Raw genomic sequence first — 16,396 nt, 5'->3', positions numbered from 1 at the left:
TGTCATGGGTGAATGAGCTGTTGTAAGAAAGGACAGACCCCTATGACTCTGCAAAATACTGGTGACATGGAGGATGGGACTGGCTGATGTAGTGATTCTGAATCTTCACAGATTCAAAACGCCAGGAAAATATATTCCATGAGAAATGTAAATGCAGTCTTACTACTGTAGCAAGCAGTGTCTATGAGTAAGTGTCTGAAGCTGTTCAATGATTAGTACAGTTTGTGAAAGAGCTATGACAAATTTCCGGCTTGGGAATTCAAGAGACTCTCTGATGGATCCAAATACTCTCAAAGTGCCCACTGATGGAACAAAGAACCAAGTATCTCTCTACAAATTGACACGGTTCACTGGTCTTTATGAGAGGCTCAAGGTAACATGGATCCCTTTATGTGGACTAATGCAACTTCTGGCCAGACATATCCTACTACCCGTGGAACAGTAGACATGTTTTACATTTCCCTGAGGGGAGTGTGTGTAAGAACCATTCCCCTGAGCACACACTGTCATGGGCTGGAGAGAAGCCTCCACTGGGCACCAGTGCCCCCCACACCACCTCCATGCCAGCATGAGAAGAGTTTGGGGTTTGAGTGTGGAGCCCCAGAGTCTTGCCAGAGTAGAGGGTTTGGCACTGTTCTCTGTGAGCTTCTATCATCCGCTAGTGTCAGTTACTCTGCCACAGTTCTGGAAGAGTAAGCAGACCTCGGAGTGTACATGTTAATATGTTGCCCACATTAGCTGATTTATTTCATGCCATTCAATCTGCACCTCTGTTTTAATTCATTGAATTCATGGCTCCCACTGACCCACTCTCCTAAAGACTTTCTCAGACTACAGTTGAAAATGCATAAACCGTAAAAGGCAATGGTAAAATAATGTGTAATATCATATTTTACATTTAACTGAAAGGTTCTAATAAGTAAGCTGGTCTTTGGTTGGTGGTAAATCGGTTATGCATGAGAATACACACCACTGTGTCTGAGAGGAGAGGAGTTACAGAGCAGTGCATCAATCAGGGTTCTTGTCAGCTCTGTCACTCCAGACTGAATAAGGTCTAATGGCCCCTTCACTGAACCACAACTAAATCGCTCCTCAACAGAGATTTCCTTTACTCTGAACTGTCGGGGGGGCACTATTTGAACCAACCTCCCATCCCCTGTGACTCTGTCAAAAGGACAGTGGTGTACACTCACACCATTATCCTTTCAATATAGCCCAGGGGTCTTCCAACCTTTTCTTGCCCCCTCCCAGGCAAACCGGTGACCCAGGGACCCCGATCAAAAAATTCACGTCTTGTCTTATCAAGTATATGATTTTTTTGCTGACCAACAGCAGTAGCGCTAGGGGTCCACAGACCCCCGGTTTAATAACCCTGATCTAGCCAACTCATTCAGCTAGAATCCTTAATTGAAACAGTAACAAAGCGTTTGCCCCGTGGTCCCTGCCGAATGTTTCTCTAAAAAGCTAAGGGATGGGGCTGGAGAAAGGCTATACAGTGTTTGTTTACACTTAAGATGTTTACACTTTGTAGTAAAACAAGCTTATATTTTTGGTTCTGATGGGGTACGGCAGTTGAACTAAGCTCATGAGGCATTTATACGTTATATTCTTCAAGAATCAATGGGTTTATATCATAAATATTTACATCCAAAAATGGATGTAGCAACTAAGGTGTCACACCCTGACCATGGAGAGCCCTTGGTTCTCTATGGTATAGTAGGTCAGGGCGTGACTAGGGGGGTGTTCTAGGTTTATTATTTCTATGTTGGTGCTCTTGGTATGGTTCCCAATTAGAGGAAGCTGAGGTTCGTTGTCTCTAATTGGGGATCATACTTAAGGGCTCCCTGTATCCACCTGCTGTGTGGGATATTGTTTTGCGTTAGTGCATGTAGCACCTCTGATGTCACAGTTCGTTGATTGTTTGTTTCTTTTTGTTTGGAAGTTTCGCTTAAATAAATATGTGGAACTTTAATCACACTGCGCCTTGGTCCGTCTCTCCACACGTTCGTGACATAAGGATTCTAGCTTTAAGGTAACCATCTCCTCCATTGCCTCTCAACTCCTTCTTTTATTCTAAACATGACAAATTTTTCCCTACAGAGCCATGACATAAACTCCTTCTCAGGGACAGCTGAAATGGCCCAATTACCTGGCAACAACACAATGGCTCTGACCACTTTTCTGAAGTGAAATTAAAAGCTACTTACGCATTACCACTGCAGCCGTTTTTACAAAAGACAATGGCATTGGCTATTTGGTGTATCTATTTATTTCTTAATCTATATCCATCTGTCAAGTCGAGCACTTACCTTGTCAAGCAAGATGATGGGGTCTATTAACTAGCACTATTAACTACTAGGTAATAAAGTCCAATTACATTCTCATTTCCCCCACTTTCCTCTAATGTGAAGCTATCAAACGATAGAACGTTACATTTTGGCCAGGCATTAAATCTGTCTACTTGAATCCTGTTTCTACAAGCCTATGTTCAGAAAGTATTAATTCCCCTTAACTTATTGTACATTGTGTTGTGTTACAGCCTGAATTCAAAATGGATAAAAATATTTTCTTTCTCACCGATCTACATATAATAAATACCCCATAATGTAAAAGTGAAAACATATTTGACATTTTTGCTCATTTATTGAAAATGAAATATCTAATTTACATAAGTATTCACACCCCTGAGTCAATAGAATCACATTTGGCAGCGATTACATCTGTATCTCTAAGAGCTTTTCACACCTGGATACTACAATGTTGGCACATTATTCTTAAAAAAATTCTGTTAGTTGGTTGTTGACCATTGTAGGACAGCCATTTTCAAGTTTTGCCATATATTTTCAAGAGGATTTAAGTCAAAAACTGTAACTAGGCCACTCAGGAATATTCAATGTTGTCTTGGTAAGCAACTTGTATATATTTGACCTTGCATTTTAGGTTTTTGTCCTGCTGAAAGGTGAATTTGTCTCCCAGTGTCTGGTGGAAAGCAAACTGAACCAGGGTTTCTTCTAGGATTCTGCCTGTACTTAGCTCTGTTCCATTTCGTTTTATCCTAAATAACTCTCTAGTACTTGCCGATGACAAGCAGCCACCACCATGCTTGAAAATATGAAGAGTGGTACTCAGTGATATGTTGTGTTGGATTTTCCCCAAACATAATGCTTTGCATTCAGGACATAGAGTTCATTTCTTTGCCACATTTTTTGCAGTTTTACTTTAGTGCCTTATTGCAAACAAGATGCATGTTTTGGAATATTTTTATTCTGTACAAGCTTCCTTCTTTTACAGGTTCCTGACCAATTATGGTATTTTGTGTTTTTTGGGCGCTTTATTTTTTCATTTTTTTGTACATAATGTTTCTGCCATTGTTTCTTATGACCGAAAAGAGCTTCAGGACATCAGAACAGCAATTACTCACCTCGAACTGGACGAGTATTTTTTCTTTAATGAGTTGGACGCGAAGTATATACAGCCTTCCCTGTAGCTCAGTTGGTAGAGCATGGTGTTTGCAACACCAGGGTTGTGGGTTCGATTCCCACGGGGGGCCAGCACAGGAAAAAAAAAAAAAAATGTATGAAATTGTATGAAATGTATGCATTCACTACTGTAAGTCGCTCTGGATAAGAGCGTCTGCTAAATGACTAAAGATGTAAATGTAGCTGCTCCTCCCGGACCAGGTCCAATACCCCGTCATTCGTATGAAGAGGAGACATCGTTACAGAGGTCGAAGATCCAGATGCATGGTGAGACTGCATCAGCAAGTGGATACGTCCGCCTTTACCCTCCGTTCTACTGGCAAACGTGCAATCACTGGAGAATAAACTGGATGAGCTCCGTTTGAGACTATCCTATCAACGGGACATTAAAAACTGTAATTTCCTATATTTCATTGAGTAGTGGCAGAAAAGGACATGGATAATATACAGTTAGCTGGGTTTTCCATGCATTGGCAAGAAAGAACAGCAGCCTCCAGTAAGATCAGGGTGGTGGTGTATGTTTCTTTGTCAACAACAGCTGGTGCACAATCTCTAATATTAAAGAAGTCTTGAGGTTTTGTTCGCCTGAGATGGAGTACCTCAAGATAAGCTGTAGACCACACTATTTATCAAGAGCGTTTTCATCTATATTCTTCGTAGATGTCTATTTACCACCACAAATCGATCCTGGCACTAAGGCCGCACCCAACGAGCTGTATAAGGCCATAAGTAAACAAGAAAATGCTCATCCAGAGGCCGCGCTCCTAGCGGCCAAGGACTTTAATGCAGGAAAACTGAAATCTGTTTTACCTCATTTTTACCAGCATGTCACATGTGCAACTAGAGGGAAAAAAAGTATAGATCACCTTCACGGCACACACAGCGTCAGATACAAAGCCCTCCATTTGGCAAATCTGACCATAACTATATCGTCCTGATTCCTGCTTACAAGCAAAAACTCAAACAGGAAGTACCAGTGATGCACTCAATACAGAAGTGGTACGATGAGGTGGATCCTAAGTTACAGGACTGCTTCGCTAGCACACACTGGAACATGTTCCGGGACTCAGCCGATGGCATTGAGGAGAATAGCGCATCAGTCACCGGCTTCATAAATAAGTGCCTCTACAACGTCGTACCCACAGTGATCGTACGTACATATCCCAACCAGAAGCCATGGATTACAGGCAACATCCGCACTGAGCTAAAGGCTAGAGCCGCCGCGTTCAAGGAGCGGGACACTAATCCGGGCACTAATAAGATAATCCAGCTACACACTCTGACAAAGCATCAAACAGGCAAAGAGTCAATACAGGACAAAAATCTAATCCTACTACAACGGCTGTGATGCTTCTTGGATTTGGCAGGGCTTGCAAACTATCATGGATTACAAAGGGAAATCCAGCCGTGAGCTGCCCAGTAACACGAGCCTACCAGAAAAGCTAAATGCAGTCTATGCTCGCTTCGAGGCAAGCAAAACTGAACCATGCATGAGAGCACCAGCTGTTCCGGACGACTGTGTGATCACGCTCTCTGTAGCCGATGTGAGTAAGACCTTTAAACAGGTTATCATTCACAAGGCCACAGGGCCAGATAGATTACCAGGATGTGTACTCAGGGCATGCTCTAACCAGCTGGCAAGTGTCTTTACTGACATTTTCAACTTCTCCCTGACCCAGTTTGTAATACCTACAGTTGAAGTCGGAAGTTTACATACACCTTAGCCAAATACATTTAAGCTCAGTTTTTCACAATTCCTGACATTTAATCCTAGTAAAAATTCTCTGTCTTAGGTCAGTTAGGAGCACCACTTTATTTTAAGAATGTGAAATGTCAGAATAATAGTAGAGAGACTTACTTATTTCAGATTTTATTTATTTCATCACATTCCCAGTGGGTCAGAAGTTTACATACACTCAATTAGTATTTGGTAACATTGCCTTTAAATTGATTAACTTGGGTCAAACGTTTCGGCTAGCCTTCCACAAGTTTCCCACAATAAGTTGGGTGAATTTTGGCCCATTCCTCCTGACAGAGCTTGTGTAACTAAGTCAGGTTTGTAGGCCTCCTTGCTCGCACACGCCATTTCAGTTCTGCCCACAAATGTTCTATAGGATTGAGGTCAGGGTTTTGTGATGGCCACTCCAATACCTTGACTTTGTTGTCCTTAAGCCATTTTTCCACAACTTTGGAAGTATGCTTGGGGTCATTGTCCATTTGGAAGACCCATTTGCGACCAAGCTTTAACTTCCTGACTGATGTCTTAAGATCTTGCTTCAATCTATCCACGTAATTTTCCTGCCTCATGATGCCATCTATTTTGTGAAGTGCATCAGTCCATCTTGCAGCAAAGCACCCCCACAACATGATGCTGCCACCCCTGTGCTTCACAGTTAGGATGGTGTTCTTCGGCTTGTAAGCCTCCCCCTTTTTCCACCAAAGATAATAATGGTCATTATGGCCAAACAGTTCTATTTTTGTTTCATCAGACTAGAGGACATTTCTTCAAAAAGTACAATCTTTGTCCCCATGTGCAGTTGCAAACCATAGTCTGGCTTTTTTATGGAGATTTTGGAGCAGTGGCTTCTTCCTTGTTGAGCGGCCTTTCAGGTTATGTCAAAATAGAACTCGTTTTACTGTGGATATAGATACTTTTGTACCTGTTTCCTCCAGCATCTTTACAAGGTTCTTTGCTGTTGTTCTGGGATTGATTTGCACTTTTCGCACCAAAGTATGTTCATCTCTAGGAGACAGAATTCGTCTCTTTCCTGAGCGGTATGACGGCTGTGCGGTCCCATGGTGTTCATACCTGCGTACCATTGTTTGTACAGATGAACGTGGTACCTTCAGGCGTTTGGAAATTGCTCCCAAGAATGAACCAGACTTGTGGAAGTCTACAATTTTTTTTCTGAGGTCTTGTTTGATTTCTTTTGATTTTCCCATGATGTCAAGCAAAGAGGTACTGAATTTCAAGGTAGGCGTTGAAATACATCCCCAGGTACACCTCCAATTAACTCAAATGATGTAAATTAGCCTATCAGAAGCTTCTAAAGCCGTGACATCATTTTCTGTAATTTTCCAAGCTGTTTAAAGGCACAGTCAACTTAGTGTATCTAAAGTTCTGACACACTAGAATTGTGATACGGTGAATTATAAGTGAAATAATCTCCTAACCGACTTGCCAAAACTATAGTTTGTTAACAAGACATTTGTCGAGTGGTTGAAAAACAGGTTTTAAAGACTCCAACCTAAGTGTATGTAAACTTCCGACTTCAACTGTATATGTTTCAAGCAGACCACCATCGTCCCTGTGCTCAACGCCAAGGTAACCAGCCTAAATGACTATCGCCCTGCAGCACTCACTCTGTAGCCATTAAATGCTTTGAAAGGCTGGTCATGTCTCACATCAACACCATCATCCCAGAAACCCTGGACCCACTCCAAATCACAAACCGCCCAAACAGATCCACAGGTGATGGAATCTCTATTGCCCTCCACACTGCCCTTTCCTACCTGGACAAAAGGAACACCTATGTGAGAATGCTGTTCATTGACTACAGCTCAGCATTCAACACCATAGTGCCCTCCAAGCTCATCACTAAGCTGAGGGCCCTTGGACTGAACACCTCCCTCTGCAATTGGATCTTGGACTTCCTTACAGGCTGCCCCCAGGTGATGAGGGTAGGCAACAACACATCCGCCATGCTGACCCTCCTGTACTCCCTGTTCACCCATGACTGCGTGGACACACATGACTCCAACTCCATCATTAAGTTTGCCGACGACACGGCGGTGGTATGCCTGATCACAAACGATGAGACTACCTATAGAGTGACCTGACCTCAATGTGAGCAAGACAAAGGAGCTGATTGTGGACTACAGGAAAAGGCAGGCCAAGCACGCCCCCATTGACATCGACAGGGCTGTAGTGGAGCGGGTTGAGAGCTTGAAGTTCCTTGGTGTCCACATCACTAAGGACCTATCATGATCCAAACACACCAAGACAGTCATGAAGAGGGCATGGCAATGCCTATTCCCCCTCAAGAGGCTGAAAAGATTTTTGGTATGAGACCTCAGATCCTCAAAAAGTTCTACAGCTGTACTATCAAGAGCATCCTGACTGGTTGCATCGCCGCTTGGTATGGCAACCGCTCAGCCTCCGACTGCTCTTCATCCGACCGCAAGGCGCTACAGAGGGATTCCTGCCATCCAGGACCTCTATGCCAGGTGGTGTCAGAGGAAGGCCCTAAACATTGTCAAAGACTAGAGCCACTCAAGTCATAGGCTGTTCTCTCAGCTACCGCACAGCAAGCGGTCCTGGAGCGCCAAGTCTGGGACAAAAAGGCTCCTTAACAGTTTCTACCCCAAAACTGTAAGACTGCTGAACACTTAATCAAATGGCTACCTGGACTATTTGCATTGACTAATACAATTTGATTTGAATTAACTTCACCTTAACAAAGGGGTTGAATACTTATTGACTCAAGACATTTCAGCTTTTCATTTTTAATTAATTTGTAAAAATGTCTAAAAACATAATTCCCCCATGACATTAAGGGGGATTGTGTTTAGGCCAGTGACAAGATATCTCAATTTAACCAATTTTAAATTCAGGCAGTAACACAACAAAATGTGTAAATGATCAAGGGGTATGAATACTTTCTGAAGGCACTGTAGACTCCAGGTGTTCTCTATAGCCTGTTGTTTGGTTCAACACATGGTTATAATTGAATGCAACTGAACACGGTGTTAGCTCAGTAACCATAGTTCCATTTAATTGAAAGCAATATTGCAGCGTAAGATACAATCTTGATGTTCCTCCAAGAACATTCACAGTGGAGCACTGAAGAGAGTCATGACTATAATCCTTTTCAAGAAGACTTTTTCAAGTCTTCCTAACAACGAGTCCTATGTCTGGAGAGAGAGGCATCATTGGCTGGCCTGGTGTTACCCATGGGTATACCGTATGACAGGACCACTGAGTACTAGAATGGCTTCCCAATGAAACAATCTCTCCTTCATGTATTACACCTCATTACACCAACCTACAGAAGTTTGATAGATTCTGATATGGCTGATTCACGCCATATTTAAAAGTGGAAGGACTTATTATCAATTATCAAGTCCATATGATTTTTCAATAACAAAAGAAAGCGATAGAAAGATACATTGTATGACTTACATTGAATTCTACCTCCGAAATGGTGTTGTCTGTATTGTGAGAGACATACAAGTAATAAACCAATCTGCGATGCTTGAATATTGAAAACGTCATGAAAAATCCAAAACAGCCGAAGTGAAGTCTTGACAAAAGATCAAAAGCCTTCCCTTTGGTTCTAGAATGTTCTAGAATGTCTCCGGTTTAAAAAACAAGAAATGCCAGTAGCGCTGATGTGTTGTTGTGCAATAGCATTCATCATTTGGATGATAAATATAAGCCTTAGGGCATTGATTTCCAGAACAAAAGTCTATAATGGTTGCCAGGGGAGGCTGTTCAATAGAAACTCACCTAACAGCAACAGGTGAAACAGCTTCACTTATTGACAACAACAACAAAAAAATCACAAGAATGTAACCTTGGGATTTAATTGCTGCTGATCAATAGCAATGTACAGGATTGTGTTGAGTCTGTTGACTCATTCTGTTGATGAGTGAGGAAGGCTTTCAGTCAAGAATACAAGACGGCTATCAATAGCATCCATCTTATTAAAGGACAGAGAAAATCGATTGTATACAGTATAGGGCTAAAGCTTGACTGTAGACCATTAGACTGTCTCAGACCTTTTTGTTGCAGTTACCTTGAAACGTGTACCACTGAAATGTACTTGTTGTGAATGCCTGTACATTAACATGTATTTTAAAGCATGGTGTGAGACACAAAGCATGGTGCTGTACAATGCCACTGACCAGCCTGGTTGGTAGTGATGTTGATGGACACGTGCTGGGCAGGGTAGGGGCTCTTGTTGGTGACGCCATTGATAGCGTGTATCTCAAAGGCGTAAGGGGTGTGGGCCCACAGGTTACTGATGAACACCCTGGTCTCAGTCAGGCCCTGCTGCCTGGGCACATACTCCACGTTGTCATCACAGTGGGAGCACAACGGCCGATCCGCACGGCACTTCCTGCACACGATGTTGTAAGTGACGTCATCGCGGGCGCCAGTCTCCCTAGGCGGGTGCCACTCCAGGATCACCGAGGTCTCGTTGACGATGGAGATGACATTCCTGGGACCAGAGGGGACACCTGTAAAAGGACAGGGAATGCAATGCAGACATGAATATACTGAACAATATTCTGAACATGTTGCACTGTTTCCACAACCTGCAAAAACTGTAATATGACACTCAACAAGACACTGCACTCTGATGTGAAAGAGATATTAGGATCAACTAAAGTGATCAACAAAAATTATAATTCAGATGTAAACGTTTAGGGTGATTCCTCAAGAAAAAATAACAACAAAAAATACCATTAAGGGTCCTTTGGAGTCTTAAAGGAAGCCTGGGTAAGGCCAAAATTTCACAAATATTCCAACTTCAATTAATTATTTCTCATTTATGCTTTAAGATACAAATGTCAAATACATGGCAACAATCCTTCCTCAAAATAACCCTTCTATGGATTAAATGTCTTGAAAATCTAGTTTTGTGAGGAATCACCATATAGCACTGATGCCACCTACTCATTTCAGTCCCACCTGCTCATTTCAGTCCCACCTGCTCATTTCGGTCAGAAGATGTACACACACACATACATAATGTAACTCCCACTGTTTTACTAGTCATCTGTAATGTTGGCAAATACATCATGTGCATTACATTTAGTCAGAGATACAGTATGTATCTATGTATAGCTCTGCATTTAGCTGAAATTAGTACCTACTGACGGTTATTACACATCATGCAGCTGCCATTTAGCCCATGTGTTTTTGATGTGCACGTGTTGCAGCAATACCATTAACATGACAGAGCACATCATGGGAGCAGAAATTACACCACTCAATCACCCCCTTCAACCAACCTCATACCCAATCTCCTCCTGCTCACACACAGTCACACATACTGGTCTCTATCTCTCCTCCACTGAAATAGTTTCCCTACATTTCACATGTACCTTTCATCTGGCACTGGGATCCCTGCCAGGGACTTCTGGTTTTGTTGTGCACCATTTCTATCTCTGTGTTTGAGTCAAAATCTATTATCGTCACAAAATATTATCTGAGTTTTTTGCCATTCATGTTTCTATGCACATATTTCCCTATAGTGGCTGTATTCTTCTCAAAACTTGCAAGATTACCTGCACAATAATCGATTGTGTGTGTTAACAATTTCACAAAGGCCCAACAATCACTGTGGTGCTCCAATCTTCCGTAGTGATTTGACCATTCGACCAGTGAATCAAGAGGTGACAGATGATTGGGTTGGCTGACCAATTTAACATATGCCTTTCTGGTAGCAGTTCCCCACGGGGCGGCAGGTAGCCTAGTGGTTAAAGCATTGGACTAGTAACTGAAAGGTTGCAAGATTGAATCCCCGAGCTGACAAGGTAAAAAATCTGTCGTTCTGCCCCTGAACAAGGCAGTTAGCCCACTGTTCCTAAGCTGTCATTGTAAATTAACTGATTTGCCTAGTTAAATAAAGGTTAAATAAAAAAATAAATGTACTGTACACACAGGGGTCTGACCATGCCTTAGCAGCCAGAGTTTTCTGTTTCACTTTCTCTCCTCTACTTTTCGTCTCCCTAAGTCACAGCTGTGATCTGATTGGTCAATATTCCCTCTTTTATATTAGTCTCTCTTTCTGATCCACCTCCTCACACTCTCTCTCTCGCTGTGAGGGGCAAAACCAGCAGTGGGAGTCTGAGGACTCCTCCAGTAGCCTAATTGTCAGCTGCTGGGGAGAAGAGTGGCCGGGCTCTACACAGCAACTCTACAGTAGCCAGCAGTAGACTAGCCAAGGGAGGGAAGACGAGCAAGATTCAGGAGATCTTGTACACAACAACATCACAGTGAACCAGAGCCATATGTAGAGATCTCTTGTGAACACTGCAATGTATGAGCATACATTGCTTACTGTTTGTTCATACATGTAATTATGTAGATGTGGAAGTATCTCGATATGACTGTAAGTAGGTGTTGATTGCCATGTGTGGCCATCTCTAATTTGAGACTCTTTTAGCTGGGATGACTCGATTCACACAACACAGGGTCACTGGTCCTTTGTCAAAAGCCTGTCTGTGCTTAATAGGGCCCAATGTCTTTGACCTGCTTCTCAGCTTCGAAAAAAAACTATGGAGGGGTTGAAAAGACTGATGTGATCACCACTTAACAGCTAATTTTACCTGCCATTATGGCAACTCTCGCCTTCCCTCTTTCATTTGTGAGAGGATCTAATTTGTCCACAGCGTTAGTTACCATTCTCTGCCTCTCTCCCCCATTGTCCATCAGCTGCAGGGGTCAAGGTTTATTTGGCTCAGTGGGACAGGACCGCCATACACCAAGTTGAGTTATCGACACCCAGACCCACAGACTGGTCTGTAGATCCATGCTAATTACATTTACATTTGAGTAATTTAGCAGACACTCTAATGAACTTGAGAGTAATTGAAACTGCACCTTGTCCCCCTGCCCTCAGGGACGCGACAGGGGGGTAATCGTTTTGCCATTGGCTAGCCTTTGATGGAAAACCAGCCTTCTGTACAAAACTAGCAGGAGGCCTCAGAGTGAAAGAGCCAAAGGGTTAGCTAACATTCTGTAGCTAACATGCAATTAAAAGTGTATAATGAACTTTTTTCTCCTCAATACATATTTACATACTGTAACTTAGTTACAATAACGGTTCACATATGGAGAAACCATAATTCAGTCCATACAAGAAGTCTCTGTAGATTCATCAAAAGCCTAAAAAGTTTGTATTCATTTCTGTGAGCAAAGAGTGAGGAAAAAAATAAGTACAAAAAAAGAATCTTGTGCATTGACCCTCCAAACTATTCTGCAGTAAGTAGAAAGGCCCATCACATGAAAGACAACCCCAGCAAGACCAAGAGCTAAAGGCTAAACCCAACAGCACACCAAGACTCCATCTGGAAGTCTGTCGGCACACGACACCACACGCTAACAATCACACCTCTGTTTACACAGCTAGGCCTCACATCCACATCCAGGATCACTTCTTCCTCGGCCAGACCAGTTCTTTTTCTCTCCTTCTCCGCTTTTGCCACTCTGGAATGTGCCCAGAGGGAAATAACAGGCCGGACTGTGATCTGTATCAGGCATTCCTGACACCCTGTGGAGAGGCCCATGACAAAACTGCCCTTTAGTGTTCATAAAAGGGAATTACATGATTCAATGAAAAGTTATTTCACAGGGACATTTGTTTAAGTTTTATTATAGTATTTACAGGTAACTGCCAATATAAAAGGAAACAACAAGATAAAGTGTCTTAATAGGGCAATGGGCCGCCACGAACCAGAACAGCCTCAATGCACCTTGGCATAGATTCTACAAGTGTCTGGAACTCAATTGGAGGGATGCGACAGCATTCTACCACAAGAAATTCCATAATTTGGTGTTTTGTTGATGGTGGTGGAAAATGCCATCTCAGGCATCATTCCAGAATCTCCCATAAGTTTCCAATTGGGTTGAGATCTGGTGGCATATGGTTTACATAGTTTTCATGCTCATCAAACTATTCAGTGACCACTCGTGCCCTGCGGATTAGGGCATTGTCATCCTATGGGGGCATAGCAAAGGTAGCCAAAATAATGGCAATTTCTATACATGACCCTGAGCATGATGGGATGTTAATTGTTTACTTAACTCCGGAAAGACACCTGTGTGGAAGCAGCTGCTTTCAATATACTTTGTATCCCTCATTTACTCAAGTGTTTCCATTATTCTGGCAGTTACTTACAGCTAGTAATTCCGGTAGTATACCATTAGTGTTGGCCCTTGAATTTAAACAGGAGTCTGTGACTTGACTTCCTAACAAAGAACAGCCAAAGGAGGTTTTAATGGGTATGTCTCAGAGACAAATTGTTTTTTGCATGTCAATCTATTCTAGACTACAGTACTCAGTGCTTCTGCCATGTGCTATATCAAAACCTAAGGGGCACAGCAGTCTGAAACTGTCTGCTCTAAAGATGCCAAGGCGGCTTTAACATTCAACCATGCCTTTCAAGGAAAAACCCATGAGAGGCCATTTCAATTCCAATCCGAGCAACAGCTTATTTTTATGTTTCATGGCGACCTTTTGTAGCTGTCTATGTCTGCGTGTGAAAGCAAAGGGAAGAGGGTGTGTGTCGACACGCAACCTGCATATTTCATGAGACTCTGTGGTGATTCTGGGTTAGAGATGACCATGTGAAAGGACCGACACTGCAGATGAGAAGCAGCTACGAGGAGTCAACATTTTAATATAGCACAGACATTAAACAGGACAGGAACAATGTCAGCACCGGGTAACAAAACGACATACGAACATTAATACAGCAGCGGGGAACAGAGCTGGGGAACTGACAAATATAGGGGAGGTAATAAACAGGTGATTGAGTCCAGGTGAATCCAATAATTCGCTGATGCGCGTGACGAGGGAAGCAGGTGTGCGATATGATGGTGGCAGGAGTGCGCAGTGCTGGGCAGCCTAGCTCCCAAAGAGTGCCAGGGAGAGAGAGCAGGAGTAGGCGTGACGGTACTCCCCCTCTAGGGTCGCCACCCGGCATCCCACCTGGACGAGCCTGACGGGCCGGCCGAAGCATGGGTGCTGGACCAGCCGGCTGGGGTGTAGGAGCCTGGCGAACAGGCTGAGGCGTGGTAACCTGACGATCCGGTTGAGGCGTGACAGTCTGACAATCCCGCTGGGACGTGGGAGCCTGGTGAGCCAGCTGAGGCGTGGGAGCCTGGCGAACCGGCTGAGGCCTGACGTGGGATGGGCGCCTGCCGAGCCAACCAGGGAAACGAAACCTCAAGCTGACTAGGGCATGGAAACCCGACGATCCAGCTAAGGCATCCCCGGTTCCATCGGCGGCAGCCCCCGGACCCGACGTCAACCCCCAACTGAAAAGCCAGCACTCCCCGATGCTTCATTTGATGGCTGCTGCATTCTGTAAGAACCAACGCTGGAGATGAGAAGCAGGTACGGGGAGTCAACATTTAATTTGGAACCGACATAGAACAGGAATGACAATTAATGCAGCAGCCGTGGAACAGAACTGGGGAACTGACAAATATAGGGGAGGTAATAATCAAATCATATCAAAGTTTATTTGTCACGTGCGCCAAATACAACAGGTGTAGACCTTACAGTGAAATGCTTACTTACAGGCTCTAACCCATAGTGCAAAAAAGGTATTTGGTGAACAATAGGTTGGTAAAGAAATAAAACAACAGTAAAAAGACAGGCTATATACAGTAGCGAGGCTATAAAAGTAGCGAGGCTACATACAGACACCGGTTAGTCAGGCTGATTGAGGTAGTATGTACATGTAGATATGGTTAAAGTGACTGATATGGTTAAAGTGACTTAAACAGGTGATTGAGTCCAATAATTCGCTGGTGCACATGACGAGGGAAGCAGATGTGCGTAATGATGGTGGCAGTAGTGCGCACTGCTGGGCAGCCTGGCACCCAAAGAGTGCCAGGGAGAGAGAGCGGGAGCAGGCGTGACACCATGTCCCTGTTTTTACATATATGTGTATGTGTGTGTACGTGTGTGTGTGCATAATGCGTGTGTGTGCATAATGCATGTGTGTGTGTGTGCATAATGTGTGTGTGTGTGTGTGTGTGTGTGTGTGTGTGAGCGCAATGACCACAGACTAAATATGAGGAGTTAATCTCACAGCTACAGACATTAACATGCTTGCCTCTGCGTGAGGCGGAGCTGATATGTGAATGTAGGATGGGTCTCATCACTCCTTTCCCAGGTGGAGTAATAGCTACTGTCTCTATCTGACTCCAGGTAATTAGCATCGATGTTTTGCCAGGTCCACACGCTGTGCAACACTGCTGGCTTGCCGTAAGGGTGCTGCTTCAATTAGAATAATTGAAACATCAACGTTCTCCTCTTCACCAGTAGGTGTAGTAGTGATAGGTCTTTGAAGGAGCAGGGGGCTCAGCAGTGAGGCTCCATGGTTACAGTGTAGTATTGCTCTCCTACTGACAGAGCGGGGAGCGTATCAATCCATCACCCTGCTAATCTGACAGAGGGAGCAGCAGAATACTAGCCCACTCTACACACACACACACCTTGCTTTGCCTCGCGCCTACTGATACTACTACACAGCCTAACAGCTGCTCTACTGCACAGTCTTTGAGCAGGGGGAAACAGTAGAGACTGTGTGTGTGTGTGTGTGTGTGTGTGTGTGTGTGTGTGTGTGTGTGTGTGTGTGTGTGTGTGTGTGTGTGTGTGTGTGTGTGTGTCCTCACAAGGATATTAAAAGAAAAAAATTCTGACAAGTGGGGACATTTCGCCGGTCTCCACATGGAAAAATTATATTTTAGGTTTAGGGGTACAATTAGGATTAGAATTATGGTTAGAGGTTAGGTTTAGGGTTAGCGTTAGGTTTAATTCAGGGTTAAGTTTAGGTGTTAGGGAAAACAGGATTTTGAATGGGAATCAATTGTTTGGTCCCGCAAGGAGGACAGTAAAACAAACATGTGTGTGTGCGCGCATGTGCGTACGTTCTTGTGTGTGGGTGGGTGTGTTTGTTTGTGATTCCGAAATCCCCCTTCATCTGTAAGATAATTTGGTGAATAATAAGTAGAATAAATATGTGAGTCAGTAACATGCAAACGGTAACAAGGATGCTTAGATGTATACCCCCTACGAGGCTGGCTTCAGGGAGCTCTGCTCCATGCTGTTTCCTCAGAGATCTGCCTTCCACAACTGTGCAGAGCTTTCAAGTGAACTGTTCTCAATTAA

The 16,396-nt window shown here is 43.5% G+C and overlaps 1 protein-coding gene across 1 annotated transcript in view; it reads right to left on the bottom strand.

Moving 5' to 3' along the window:
- Positions 1-16,396, bottom strand: part of LOC106613872 (ephrin type-B receptor 1) — a 215,925-nt gene that overhangs the window by 55,024 nt on the left and 144,505 nt on the right. The window contains exon 5 of the mRNA XM_014216576.3: positions 9,387-9,722. Coding sequence (XP_014072051.1) covers positions 9,387-9,722 — 336 coding nt within the window. The remainder of the gene's footprint in view (positions 1-9,386; positions 9,723-16,396) is intronic.

Source organism: Salmo salar, chromosome 10, assembly GCF_965601325.2.
Source record: "Salmo salar chromosome 10, fSalSal1, whole genome shotgun sequence".
NCBI classification, from domain to species: domain Eukaryota; kingdom Metazoa; phylum Chordata; class Actinopteri; order Salmoniformes; family Salmonidae; genus Salmo; species Salmo salar.
This window is presented reverse-complemented; position numbering and strand designations above follow the sequence as displayed.